General features: G+C 40.0%; 1 protein-coding gene across 2 annotated transcripts in view; it reads right to left on the bottom strand.

Moving 5' to 3' along the window:
• The window catches only part of CADM2 (cell adhesion molecule 2), a 784471-nt gene that overhangs the window by 175841 nt on the left and 592872 nt on the right, over window positions 1–15758 (bottom strand). For both annotated transcript variants that reach the window (XM_077294078.1, XM_077294076.1), the window contains exon 7: window positions 11403–11581. In XM_077294078.1, the coding sequence (XP_077150193.1) occupies window positions 11403–11581 (179 nt within the window). The remainder of the gene's footprint in view (window positions 1–11402; window positions 11582–15758) is intronic.

The following is a 15758-nucleotide window of genomic DNA, read 5'->3' as shown; positions in this document are numbered from 1 at the left end:
AAATTGCTATTAACCTGCAGATATGGGGTTAATATGCAGGCTAATAGTAATCTGATGCGGGCTGACATCTGCATTGAGAGCCTTACTGACGAGAGGAAATGAACTGTATCCATGCCGGGGCACCCGCACTGAGAGCCCCACTGCCGGAGGAAAAGGCCTGTTACCATGCTGTGGCACCAGCACTGAGAGCCCCATTGCCAGATGGAAATTAATTGTATCCATGCCGGGGCACCAGCACTGAGAGCCATGCTGCCAGGAGGAAATTAACTATGACCCTGCAGAGGCACCAGCACTGAGAGCCTTGCTGCTGAGAGGAAATGAACTGTATCCATGCCAGGGGACCAGCACTAAGAGCCCTGCTGCCAGGAGGAAATGAACTGTAACCATACCAGGGCACCAGCACAGAGCCCAGCTGCCAGGAGGATAAGAACTGTAACCACGCAGGGGCACCCACACTGAGAACTCTGCTGCTGGGAGGAAATGAGCTTTTAACCATGCCCCGGTACTGACTAACAGCTGGTTGTAAAATGCATCAGTGCTGAGCCAGCTGTCAGTCAGTGTTGGAGCGTGGTTTCAGCCACCACTTACAGTATACTGAGCAATGACTGAAACTACGCTGGCTGCACCTATATGACTGAAAGTGGGAGGCTGCCGGGTGGATCAAGTTAGTTTCTTCTCAGTACATTTCAGTGAAGGCACTGGGCAGAATGTAATTAAACTTCAGAATAACCCCATATATGCAGGTTAAAGAAGCACTCCCATCAAAGTTTTTATCCTAATATATTGCAGTCATAATATTTTATAGCACTGTGTACTTACAATTGCTCATTTTGCCTCTCTACCCAGTTAATTCTTCTCTTTTACATTAAGTCTATCACATCACATGACTAAAAATGGGCTCCTTCTAAGCTCTATGTAGTGTGAGAGAGTGCCAGGGCAGTAGTCATCGCTTTGACTATGTGTAGTAACGCTCACTGGCCTCCCATCACATGAAAACACTGTCCCACTGTCAGCATACCTTCAGTTATGCCTTCTTCACCCTCAGGGTTCCATTGGGCTTGCTTAGGCTCCACTGCTTGTGTTATTGCACAATGAGAGACAGAGTCCAATACATACTTAAAACTTGGAACTTTACTTTTTCTTTCACACAGCTCATCCTGGTCAGTGACAACAATAGCATCAGTTTTCACACAGTTCACAACGTTTCCTCTCTCTGTCTCTTGTCATACGTCTGCTAGTACACTACGGGTCCCACCGCCTCCTGCGGTAACACAGCATCCTCCTTTAGCAAACACTCTGATCATGTGGGTTCCCTTATCCATTTCGCATCAGATTTAAGGGCATCAGCCCATGCGATGACCCGCCACATTTCTGAGCGACCTGCATCCCGTGTACTATCCCGGACCTGCCTTTTGTCCTTAGTTCAGTTCTGTGGTCCCACTGCTGCTTCATCTGCACTTCTGTCCTTTCCTTGTTCCCAGACTGTGTTCCAGCTCTGTTGCGGCCTGTTGCTATCCTAGCCTGCTACTGTGGATGGTTGGGCACTTCACCTCTTAAACGTTGTGTGGTTTGCTGTGTCGCCCGGTCCTTAAGCCCACCCGAGCTCTATGGGCACCCCGGCCCCAACTAACTTACTCAGGAAGTCATCCTGACTTAACCACTGCAAATCCCGCCTATAATTAACTATTTACACCCCTGTGTGCTAATGTACTATTGTGCCCCCATCTAGTGGACGGACGTGAGAACTGAAATTTCCCTATAATGCAGCAATATACATTGTGCAGCAGCAGCTAGAATACTATACATGTCACATAAATATGCCTAATATTATGTACAACCTTAATACTTAACCGGGACGAGTTTAGGGCACACAAAAATCCTTGTAAACCCTTACAGTAGTAACATGAAGTCTCTTTTCCATGCATGAGTCATCGTTAGAACTACAATTCTACATCACTAAAAAGTCTCTGACAGGGAGAGGAGCAGAGGAGCTGGGTCAGGAGTAGAAGAGGAGGTGGAGCTGGGCTGCCAGGGACTGACTGTAATGGTAGCAGCCAGGTCTGCTTCCCAGTGAATGGTGTAGGCAAGTTTCAGAAGATCTGCAATTTGTGAGAACAATTTACTGGTGTAGGAGCATCTGGAACAGGAGTTACAGTATCTTTACTGGACAACCCTCTGATTGATGAGAATGATTGAAGGTTGAAGATGGAGCTGACATTGATGCTGATAATCCCATCTCAGCCTATGAATGGTGGGTGATAAGAATGCCGAGTATTGGTTGTATGTATCATGCTTTTTACAATCAATTATGCTTTTTTTATGCTCCTCCAAGGAAAACCAACTTTGAAGTCCATTTGTTAACAATTTACTCAGTGACTGATGAATAACCGCATACGAAGTTTCAGCAGTGCTTCTCACACAGAGACCAAGATGGCACAACATGGATTAGGTTCGTTAGGCAACGCTCTTCATAGGGACCTTGGCACAGCTGCAGATCTGAACTTGATAAATAATTCATAGTTAGCTTTCCAACTTTCAAATGAGACGATTCAGATTGAAAATGTGACCTGCAATATTACGTTTCTAGCAGGATATTAATAGGAAATACAAACTGATGTCGTCCGCTGGTTGTTACCGCAGCATGTCACCTCTGCATTAGTGCAAATGAACATTTATCTGAGCCGCTCAGTCTAAAAGGAGGTGATCTGGAAATAAATTCTACAATACGCTATTCTATGCTCGCCGAGACATTTATCAATGTCTTTCCATTCTCCTTCACGCTAAGGCAGCAAGAGATTTATAAAATTAAAAAATGGGGGGAAAAAATCAGTTATATATTGAACTCTTGCGATGATAAATCTAAGCTTCATATTTTCCACCCGCATTACGGCATTTTGTGTACCGGTCGGAATTTGCAATTACTTTCCGGCAGTAATACGGAATATCTAGTCATAAAGCAAACACTGATCCAATGGCTTTCTTCTCGCAAGTTGTACATTACGCTGTACAATTAGACAGATTTCCCCTCCTCTGATGTACACAGGCACAGCTGTGCTCGGAGACAATAGGGCTGAGCTATAAAGCTTCACCGCACTGTCAGTCCATTGTAACTCCTGCTACTGTTTAGTGTTATAGTAACTTCCACCGCTGCTAGGAATTAATAAGTAGGTTCACTCTTCCTCCACATTTTCCTCTTGAATTATAAACAGCGACTCTAAGAATATAGAGACGGGATTTTTTTTTTACAGGGATAAAAAGATCAAATCACGAAGCAAAGCAATTTTTATACTTGGTTTCAAAGTAATATAACGGAGCTAAGATTGTCAAAGTTAAAGAAAACCTGCCAGAGGCTGTCATTCTAGTTATCATTGATTTTTTTTTTCACTTAAGTAAATTATTGTAAATTTTTTCATTAAAACAAATATAATAAATAAATATATATTGAATATTACGGCCCAGTTTCCTTTCAGGCTATGTTCACAAGTGGCATTTTTGCTGCATTTTTTTCTGCAGCAAAACCTGCTCTCTTGGTAGCGAAGGAGCTGCAGAGTAGATTTTTCTTGTTAATTTTCTTGCTGTTTTAGCTGTTTTTGTGCAGTTTTTGCTCCCTTTTTCATGCTACATTTGTCTCATGCATGCTGATAAAGTTTAGTGACGAAAAAAATAGTGAGAAAAAAAATACTCTACTTCTTAAGGTTTTGGCACAAAAAAATGCAGCAAAACCTAATACCTGCGTTTATTCAGCATTTTTTTCACCACCCATGACTTTCAATGGGTGTAAAACACTGAAAAACGCTAAAAGAAGTGACATCCTCTTTTCTGCAAAAACCAAGCAAAGCACAAAATACTCAGGACAAAACAAAAACAAGCTGTGTGCATGATATTTCTGAAATCTCATAGACTTTGCTGGTACTGTAAAAACGCTGCTGAAAAGTTGCATAAAAAATGGAACTATGATTTCCATGGTCTACCAAAAAATCCTGAACGAGAATATCCAGCCATCTGTGACCTCAAGCTGACGCGCACTTGGGTTATGCAGCAGGAAATTGATCCAAAATACACCAGCAAGTCCACCTCTGAATGGCTTAAGAAAAACAGAATAAAGACTTTGGAGTCTTAGTTAAAGTCCTAACATTAATTCGATTAACATGCTGTTGCATGAACTTAAATGGTTGTTCATGTTTAGAAACCCTCCAATGTGGCTGAATGACAGCAATTCTGCAAAGATGAGTGGGACAAAATTCCTTTACAGCATTGTAAAAGACTCATTACCAGGTATCACAAATGCTTTATTGTAGTTGTTGCTGCTAAGGGTGGCCCAACCAGTTATTAGGTTTAGGCGGAAATCACTTTTTCACACAGGGCCTGGTGGTTTGGATTTCTTTTTCCCTTAAGAATAAAAACCTTCATTTAAAAACTGCATTTTGTGATTACTTGTGTTATCTTTGTCTAATATTTACATTTGTTTGATGATCTGAAACAGTTAAGTGTGACAAATATGCAAAAGAACAGGAAATCAGGAAGGGCGCAAACATTTTTTTCACATCACTGTAATTATTTGATACACTGTCAATTTTGCAAGTTTTCACACCTGCAAAGGATGGAGAGGTCTGTAATTTTTAACGTTGGTACACTTCAATTGAGAGAATCAAAAAATAAAAATCTGAATTTTTTAAAATAATTAAATTGTATTTTATTGCATGAAATCAGTATTTGATCACCTACCAACCAGCAAGAATTCTGGCTCTCACAGACCTGTTAGTTTTTCTTTAAGATTCACCCTACTCTACACTCATTACCTGCATTAATGGCACCTGTTTGCATATGTTACCTGTATAAAAGACACCTGTCCACACGCTCAATCAATCACACTCCAACATCTCCACCATGGCCAAGACCAAAGTGCTGTCTATGGACAGCAGGGACAAAATTGTAGACTTACACAAGGCTGGGATGATCTACAGGACAATAGGCAAACAGAAAACAGAAGAAACACAAGATGACTGTCAATCTTCCTTGGTCTGGGGCTCCTTGCAGAATCTCATCTGGTGGGGTAAGGTTGATAGTAAGAATGGTCAAGAATCAGCCCAGAACTACATGGGAGAACCTGGTCAATGACCTAAAGAGAACTGGGACCACAGTCTCAAACATTACTGTTAATGACACACTATGCCTTAATGGATTAAAATCCTGCAGGGCACACAAACTTCCCCTGCTCACGCAAGGATATGTCCAGGCCCATTTAATATTTGTCAATTACCATCTGGATGATCCAGAAGAATCAAGAGAGAAGGTCATGTGCTCAGATGAGACAAAAATATAACTTTTTGGTATCATCTTCACTAACTGTGTTTTCAAGAAGAAGAAGGATGAGTACAACCTCAAGAACACTGTCCCAGCCATGATGCATGGTGGGGGAAACATCTTACTTTGGGGGCGCTTCTCTGCAAAGGAGACAGGATGACTGAAGGGAGGATGGATAGAGTCATGTATCGTGACATTTTGGCAGACAACCTCCTTCTCTAGTAAGATCACTAAAGATTGGTCATGGCTAGGTCTTCCAGCATGACAACAACTCAAAACACACAGCCAGGGCAACTACAAAATGGCTCCATGAGAAGCATTTTAAGGTCCTGAAGTGACCCAACCAATCTCCAGACCTGAACCCAATAGAAAATCTTTGGAGTGAGCTGAAACTCATGCCTAATGACAGTCCTGAAAGATCTGTTGAAGATCTGTATAGAAGACTTAGCCAAAATCCCAGCTGCAGTGTGTGCAAACTTGGTCAAGAACTACAGGAAACATCTGATCTCTCTAATTGCAAACAAATGCTTCCGTATCAAATATTAAGTTCTATTTTATCAAATACTTATTTAATGCAACATAATGAAAATTAATTATGTAGAAATCATACAATGTGATTTTGTGGACTTTTTTTAAGATTCTGTCTGTTACAGTTGAAGTGTACCTAAAAATTGCAGACCTCTCCTTTTCTTGTAGGTGGGAAAACTTGAAAAAACAGCAGTGTATCAACTACTTATTTTCCCTGCTTTATATGCATGTAAAATTTCACTTTTGGGGTACCTGCTGGCATAATATGAAACTAATAGCTGCAAAATTCTTCACACAGAGGGCATTTTTATCTCTATGAAAATTTTTTGAAGTTTAGGTAAGTCAGTTGTTCAAATAATATTCTGCAGGTTAGAGCTTCACTACTAGGAGAGCCATAAATAGCATGACAATATTTAGATTATTCTTGGATACAAACATTGGGAAACATATGGGACAAGTTCCAAACAAATGTTTATTGCACCAAGTGAACACTACAGCGCTTTTTGCTATCTTGAAATCGAGGACAATTATGCAAATTATGCAATCATAAGCAGGTTACTAGGATGCAACAGTACAGACAATGAGGAGACGGTGGTACTTTACCAACTCTATTTGATTAACACAGAAGGGAAATCTATTTAAAAGTGTATATTATATATATATATATATATATATATATATATATATATATATATATATATATACACTCACCGGCCACTTTATTAGGTACACCATGCTAGTAACGGGTTGGACCCCCTTTTGCCTTCAGAACTGCCTCAATTCTTCATGGCATAGATTCAACAAGGTGCTGGAAGCATTCCTCAGAGATTTTGGTCCATATTGACATGATGGCATCACACAGTTGCCGCAGATTTGTCGGCTGCACATCCCAAAGATGCTCCATACAAGGCAGGATGGATCCATGCTTTCATGTTGTTTACGCCAAATTCTGACCCTACCATCCGAATGTCGCAGCAGAAATCGAGACTCATCAGACCAAGCAACGTTTTTCCAATCTTCTACTGTCCAATTTCGATGAGCTTGTACAAATTGTAGCCTCAGTTTCCTGTTCTTAGCTGAAAGGAGTGGTACCCGGTGTGGTCTTCTGCTGCTGTAGCCCATCTGCCTCAAAGTTCGACGCACTGTGCGTTCAGAGATGCTCTTAGGCCTACCTTGGTTGTAACGGGTGGCGATTTGAGTCACTGTTGCCTTTCTATCAGCTCGAACCAGTCTGCCCATTCTCCTCTGACCTCTGGCAACAACAAGGCATTTCCGCCCACAGAACTGCCGCTCACTGGATTTTTTTTCTTTTTCGGACCATTCTCTGTAAACCCTAGAGATGGTTGTGCGTGAAAATCCCAGTAGATCAGCAGTTTCTGAAATACTCAGACCAGCCCTTCTGGCACCAACAACCATGCCACGTTCAAAGGCACTCAAATCACCTTTCTTCCCCATACTGATGCTCGGTTTGAACTGCAGGAGATTGTCTTGACCATGTCTACATGCCTAAATGCACTGAGTTGCCGCCATGTGATTGGCTGATTAGAAATTAAGTGTTAACAAGAAGTTGGACAGGTGTACCTAATAAAGTGGCCGGTGAGTGTATATATATACATATATATATATATATATATATATATATATATATATATATATATATATACCTGAAATTATGCTCTACAATGTAAGCTTAAAGTAAAGGGTCTGTGCAGTATTGTATGATTACAATGCAACAAGATACAACATCTATGCAATGTTCTATTACATAAACTGTTCTTGTTAACTAGCAGTTAAACAACTGGTAATGTATTTATGTCTCAACTCAATAGGCTTCACTCTTAGTACTAGGCCCTTCTATTTTTTAGTCTTTGTAAACACCTCTTATGATTACATTGGCCATAGCAGGGGTCATTGGAATTTCCTGCTTAGTCGCAAGTCCTAGATTTGTACGGCACTCGGGTATACAGTTTGCTCGTTGTGCTGGTCATCTCTATTCCCTGAAGCACAATCCCAGACCACACCCTGTACCGTATGTCCATGATTGAAGTAGTGATTCACAGGGACAGTCCTCCGCTACAACCAGATTGTTCCCGAGCCTGGTTCGGGTCTAGTCATGGTCTTATACTGGCATGCGGTATGAATATTGTACTGGTGCTGGGTGCAAATCTTCTACTGGCACGGGGTAAGGATCCCCTACTGGCACCACTTACAGTCTTCTACTGGAACAGGGTACGGATCTTATACTGGCACTGCTTATAGTCCCGGGTCTTCCTATCAGCTTATTTCACCAATATTTCTCATAGCTCAGGCCATAGATCTTCCTCTCAGCTCCGGCCTTCTCTGGCATCTGACTGCTACTGGGCCCTTATGTGGCAATGGTGGCTGTAAGCCCACATAGCAGCCACTTAACCTGTCCTAGTACAGGTTTAGTCTCCAACTCCTCCTTTCCGGCCTTGCCCGACCTTTTATATTTAGTCTCTGCAACACAGGTGACCTGATGTCATCTTTAATCTCCTCCTCTGTAGACATAGGTATCCATTATTAGGTTTCATGTAGTGTAATTCTTTCTTTACTTTCACTTTCGCATTTGACCAGCATATGGCGGTGTTCACTTGCAATTACTCAGCTAGGCATCAATTTCAACTGTACTCTTCTACTCTCTTTTCCACTTTCTTACACAATTACTAGATCATCAATAATTCAACAACTGGCACCTACACCAATCAGGAGTTACCAGTTCCTGCAGTAGACAATGTGTACAGTGTACAGAGTGGGACTCTATGGCTCCATCATACTGTTTAGTGGCTATTCTACTTGATGGCATCAAGATTTTGTCTGAGCTGTTAACAGCTAACTGGTGAGGTGCAAAGTTTTAGACCACCACTGTCCCAATACTAATATAGATGACCTTTTTAACACTATCCTATATAAGTAGAGCACTTCTGCAAGTACAACACTTACATATTGCTGGACAAATGTAAAAAGCCCACTAATTAATATAAGTATATTTTTTACAATGCAAACCTAGTGTGTGCTTGTTCTAAGTCTTTCTGGTTTCACTTTGCTCTCTCAGAATACATAATTTGGTTTACAGCTATCTTGTCTGACTCTCATATTTACATGAATGTTGAGCTATCATGTATTCTCATTTGGCAGAGCAGAGTAAAGACCCCATACATATTAGAAGGCTTCTGGCAGAACAATGCTTTGGTCAATCATTCACCTGACAGCCATCTTAGCTGACTCTCCCATACACAGGAGCACTCAATCGGCCATGCTCTCCAGTGTTCTCTATGAGAAACCCACTGACAGACATGATTAATGGCAGGCTTATCTCCTGGAGAACAACAGAGATAGGCAGATGAAAATTGGAAATGCCCAATCGACATATCCTTGACAATAAGTTGGCAGGCATCTCCATACACATTATATTATTGGATGAACAGGCAAATATTGATGGGTATGCACAACATTTTTTTTTTTACGCGTTTTTTGTGCGTTTTTTTCCAAATGCAATAGAATTGCGGGAAAAACGCGGAAAATCCGCAAAATTAATGAACATGCTGCTTTTTTTACCGCAATGTGTATTTTTTCGCGGGAAAAACGCACCATGTGCACAAAACATGCAGAATGCATTCTAAATGATAGGATGCATAATGTATGCATTTTTAATGAGTTTTTATAGCGTTTTTATAGTGAAAAAACGTGAAAAAAATGCGAAAAAACCTGAACGTGTGCACATAGCCTTAGTTTCTTAGTGTGAGAGGCTCAGGGATTTCAGTTCGAGCAGCAGGGATCAGTAGATGTGATAAGGACAAAATGCGTGACAGTAATTAGCAGAGGTGGTAAGATAAGTATCAATATTTTTATTTTCACTTTTTGCTGTCCACATTTTACTCAAACCACGTGGGAATGAAATACAAAAAATTGCTGATTTTTGTTGCACAATTAGAGTAGAATTAAATTCCACTCAAATTTGTTTGCTCATCAAGAGTATGCAGTGCTTAGTAGTAAGAAAAATGTTACCAAACCATCAAAAAATCCATTCTATAAAAGTGGACAAATGTAAGCATATGTAATGTTCCTGAAAAAACTCACAACGCAGTGAAGGAAAACGTACAAAAATTAAGATTTTTGAGGATGGTCTCCACGCCGCTGTCCCACCTCAGTTCCGCACGTTTAAGCAGAGCTGGGAGAAGCTGGCATGAAGATGCCAATATTCAATATTCAACTCTGAGGGTATGTGTCCACGGTCAGTAACCGCTGCTTGTTTGACGCTGCGCAGAGCTGCAGCATCAAACACGCAGCGTCCAGATGTTCCAGCATAGTGGAGGGGATTTTTTGAAATCCCGTGTCCACTATTCGTGGAAACCCGCACGTGGCGGCCCTGCGACTCTGGACATGCTGCGCGTCTTTTCAGATCGCAGCATGTCCGTTCACCTTGCGGGGACGCAGCGTCCCCGCAAGGCATTACACAGGGCCCTATGGGAGGGGTGCGAGTATCCCGGATGTGTACAGTTAACACATCTGGCATCATCGCGTCCCAGAAGGGGGCGGGGCTTAGCGCCAAGCGGCTTCGCCGCTCCGGCGATACCGCCGGCCATCCTGAACGTGGTCACGCAGCCTGAGTTACTCCTAAATTTTGTGATTTTTCAAAGCATTTAGGAAAGAATTCTGGAGTGAAAGTTTTTAATAAATCAGGGTCATTGATGTAATTATTCAGTGCATCCAAATATTCCTTTCCTCACTTGACACAAATGCAGACAATCTTTATTTCTTGAAGACCATTTTGTGCATTCCTCCAGTAGTTTTCACTTGTTAATTATCATAACCCTAAAACAATGGTCGCTAATAAAACAATGATAATTAATGACAAATTACTTTCTGGTAAAGTTCCATTAGTACTGTAATACTTGGGACAATTAAAAATTTAATGAATTCTTTATAATTGGATAAAGCAAATAAGTTAGAGACCCAGGTTTACTCAATCATGGCCTCAATTCTTAAATCACACTGCATTAGACAGATGAAAAATATATTCTCAGTCATGATTTTTTTTTCTTGTAACTTTACAGCACTCAAACTATATTATATGCCACTATCCCTCTACAAAAACTTTAATAGACGAGGCCCAGTATTTTTAGCACAATGATGCAGAATGGTCACGCTCATACAGATGGGTCCAACCTTAACTTTTCTTTAAGTCGTCTTGAAACAAATTAAATATAATCTCACTCTTTTCTGTAGAAAGTTTGTTTTAACATGGGAAACTATGGTTCTTTTTTTTTTTTTAATATAGTCGCATATGTGTGAGGTTTTTTTTACATCCATCAGAGACATTTGTCACAATCAATTAGTAAATCTGAGCTTTGTTGATTTTTAAAAAAAATATTCAGAATCTTATAGTTGATGTGTTCCATAAATCTAAGAATCCATGCAACAGATTTTTTTTTTATATGTGTTTAAATTCTTTGGCCACACAACTTAGGATACATCAAGTTTGGAGAATAAATAAAGAAGGACGCATCTGTATGTCTAAAATAATGAAGAAAAATAATAAGTCAACCTACCATTTATTATCAAGATGTATTCTGCGCTGTTTTTACCAATGGTGTTAGTTGCTTCACATCGATATGTTCCATTGTCTGTTTTGTTCAAGAACGTTATTGTTAATTCACGTCCATTTACGACCATCCTGTCTGGATCTGGAAGTTCTCCACCATCCTTTGTCCATAATACTGGTTCTGGCCTGATAGTAAAAAAAATTGCGTTTAGTAGAAGCAAACTTTAAATTTTTTTTTATTGACTTCAATGGGAGATGCACAAGTCTATCTGCAGTTATGTCCCCTATTGGTCTCAGCAGACAATCAAAATTTTTCCTTTCATCTCCATTGTTTGGGATTTGGAATTCTAGTACAGAAAAATAAAGCTTCAAACACTTTATACAATGAATCAGCACAATTTATTTTATGCAGTGACTTGTGACAATATTTACCCCCCATGCTTTTTTTACCTCTTTTTTTACATTGCATCCTGTGTTTAAATAGTTTTGTAGTCCGATATGTGTGTGATGCATCAGCACTAAATAGTCTAAGTTGGTGAAGTGACGTGAGAAAAATGTAGGCATAAATTACATTTATGTGATCATAGAACTAAAAATTGGCATGTGCATATGTATTCACCCCTTCACCTTTCCAATGAAGCCCCTTAAAATTTCTGATGCTAGTAGTTACTTTTATTAGTCACATCTTCCTCAGGAAGAAGAGCGTGGCTCTTCGAAACGCGTTGGTTAGCTCTGTTCCCTTGTTGTTTTGAGCACCTCTACGCTCCATTCTAAACGTGACATCACAAATAGGTGGAGTCTATCAGCCACCTTTCTTTTTGCCCCGCGCAATACCTAGGGATGCTACCGGCCAGTGCTTCCCTAGCTGCATATTGCGTCTCACCTTTCGGTGCACATGTTGCCATAGCCCTTGCACGCTTGCTTCCAAAGAGCGGACTGGCACCTTGCAGACACGGAAGTTCATCGCATGCTGCAGCACCAATGTCTCACAGGTAAGCTCGCAGCTACACACAGTCCTACTGCTGGTAGCAGTAGAATAACATATGGATGTGTTAGTGTTCTGGCCAGAGGGATTTGTTGGTATTTGCACAGGTACCTACCATAGTAAAAGTGGAGGCTTTGGTGTACTGTGTAGCCAGACCTACTTGAAGTATTTCTTTTCTGGTTTACCCTTAAGCGCGGGATCAATATTGTATTACAAAGTCTGGGACAAAGTTGTTGAGAAGTACAAATTATGGTTGGGTTATAAAATAAATATCCCAATCTCTAACGATCCCACGGGGCACTATCAAATCCATTATCATCAAATAGAAAGGACATGGTACCATAAGCAACCTGCCAAGAGAGGGCCAGCCACCAAAACTCTCAGCCCGGACAACCAGGACATTAATCATAGAGGTTACAAAGACACCAAAGGTGACACTGAAGAGGCTGCAGAGTTCAAAGCAGAGACTGGACTGGAAATTGGGACTGAAAAAAGCCTTTACTTATATACAAAAATTGTAAGGCTCATTTTGAGTTTGCCAAATGACGTGTAGGAGATTCCTCAAATGCATGGAATAAGTTGTGGTTGTCAGATGAGAACAAAATTGAACTTTTTGGCCTCTAAGGTAAATGCTATGTCTGGTGCCAAACCAACACAGTTCATCCACCCAAGGACACCATCCCCACAGTGAAACATGTTGTGGAAGCATCATGCTTTGGGGAGGTTTTTTGGCAGTAAGGACAGAGAAAAGGGTCAGAGTCAAGGAAATGATGGATGCTGTGAAATACTGGGATATTCTTGAGAAAAACCTATTTCATTATGTCAATGATTTGAGACTGGGACTGATGTTCTCTTTCCAACAAGACAGTGAACCAAAGAATATCACTAAAGAAACACTTGAATGGTTTAAGAGAAAATGGGTAAATGTTTCAGAGTGGCCAAATCAAAGCCCAGGCCTTAATCCAATTAAGAACCTGTGGTCAGACTTGAAGACTGCTGTTCCCCAGAGGAAACCATCTAACTTCAAGGAGCTAGATCAGTTTTGCCATAAGGAATGGACAAACAGCCCAGTGGCAAGATGTGGAAAGCTCATAGAGACTTATCCAAAGTGACTTACAGCTGTAATTGCCTCAAAAAAGAGGCTCTACAAAGTACTGACTTTAGGGGGGTGAATTGTTATGCACATTGAAGTTTTCAGCTATTTTGTCCAATTTGCTGCTTGCTTCACAATAAGAAGAAAAACAAAGTTTCACAGCTTTAGGCATGTTCTTTACATGAACTGATGCAAACCCTCAAAGACATGAGTTAAAATCCAGGTTGTGAGGTAGCAAAACATAAAAAATGCCAAGCCACTGTTTATGCCAATTCTCTCTGTGTAATTCTTGTATTTTTTTACACTTATGCATTGCTTTGTAATATAGATGTAGATTAAATTGCAAATATTTTAAATTTTAAAGTGTTAAAGGGAATGCACCCTCAGAAAATATTATATTGTTTAAACCAGATTTTCAAATTAAGTGTATAAAAAAATAAATATTTCATAATCTGTATTAAAAAAATAGAAATCTTGCAATTTTCACATTGGCCAGCCAGGGGGGGGGGACTCAGGCTGCAGCCAGTTGTTTTACTGCCAGACATAGGTGTGTGGAAAAAAAAAAGGGAAGTGCATGTCCTGAGAGATCTCCTGCTTCAATCAGGTTTTTATAATAAACATATCAAAAAAATAAATAGTATCACAATCTATATAAAAAAGTGAAATCTTGCCATTTTCACGCAGACCGTCCCTGAGGAAGGAGACTCCAGCTGCAGCCAGTTGTTTTACTGCCAGACACAGGCCAGGAAAAAGAAAGGGAGATGGATCTCTGATCTCCTGAGATATTTTGTTTAAATTAGTTATTTTGATGATAAATAGAAATCACACTGGCCACAGAGACTATTTTATTATTTCACACATCCAGTTTTTTTATAGCAGATTTTTCGGAAGTCTCATTATCATCACAGTCAGGACTACAATGCCATAAAATACCTCTAAACATGGCTGATAAATCCACAGGATCCCCCAACCACAATATATTAAGTCACAGCTCCCCCTGCTCCTTCCTTCTCCCTGCACAAATAATATTGCACACGCTCATTAGGTGCTTTAACACAGTGAAAAGGGATCTGAATCAAACAATTGCTGCAATTTTTTATTTTTTTCCTTTTTATTTTTATTGCTGCTAGTGCTAATGCATCCATGCATTTCCCGAAAGAACAAAAAGCAGTGGCTATTGCAAAAATTAGATTTCTATTTTTCTTTTAATGATGAACATGATACGAAAAATTAATAAACAAAAAAAAATTTAAAAATTGTTTTTTTTTACTAATTTAAACAGTAGGTAATTTTCTGATATAATTTTCCCTTTAACTTGGATAATTTTAAGGTACTGCATTGACTGTAAAATATTTTGAGCATTTGTCCATGAGGCTGGAGCGCTATTTCCCATGAAACCTAGAATATTTTCTCGATCACAAGACTGTGATTTTCTATTAGGAGACTTTATAAATGACCGCATCACTTAAAAGTCGCCTAATGCACTCTAATAATTATTTTAAATACAGTTCACATCACAAGCTTTTAATACTAAGATCCAGTTTATTCATTAGCACTGGCTCATTTGTCCGGCAGCTGCTATGATAGCGAACATATTGCTCAAAGGACAGCTATTCTAAATCAAAAGCTGCTGGATGCTTAATATTTCTAAATGATTCATTTTTGGCTGACCTGCTGCACATTTTTATTTTTGTTTATGTAAAAATAAAATATTCCCATGATGGACAGCTAGGTTCAGTGGGATCACAAAGCGTAATGCACAAAAGAATGAGCTACAGTACATTAATTTTGTCTTAATTAGTCAAGTTCATAAATCATGTTTCAACAACATAGATAGTCTGTTTGGCTAGAAATATTCAAATATTTGTTCTGGTCATTTTCCTGCTAGAATAGCGCCACCTTTGTCTTTAGGCTGAATTTGGTATTGCACCTCAGTCACATTCAAATGAATATGAGGCATAACATAGATTTTGGCACTTTGATTTTGGAGTAAAATTGAAACCAGTTTACTAAAGTAATAAACCATTTTAGGAGTGACTGTTTTTGGAAACAGCGCTTCATCTGTGCAATTCAATTCCCTTGAAGCACATGCCGCTGAGCTGAAAAATCCCCCAAAACCTGTGAAGATCGGAAGGACATAAGGCAGAGACGATTTTCTAATCTAGCTTAATCTCCAATGTTTAGAGGAGACAAGTTACAGGAATGGGTTGCCAGTGTCACTACATTAGGCCGGTTTCACACGTCAGTGGCTCCGGTACGTGAGGTGACAGTTTCCTCACGTACCG

Source organism: Ranitomeya variabilis, chromosome 3, assembly GCF_051348905.1.
Source record: "Ranitomeya variabilis isolate aRanVar5 chromosome 3, aRanVar5.hap1, whole genome shotgun sequence".
NCBI classification, from domain to species: Eukaryota; Metazoa; Chordata; class Amphibia; order Anura; family Dendrobatidae; genus Ranitomeya; species Ranitomeya variabilis.
This window is presented reverse-complemented; position numbering and strand designations above follow the sequence as displayed.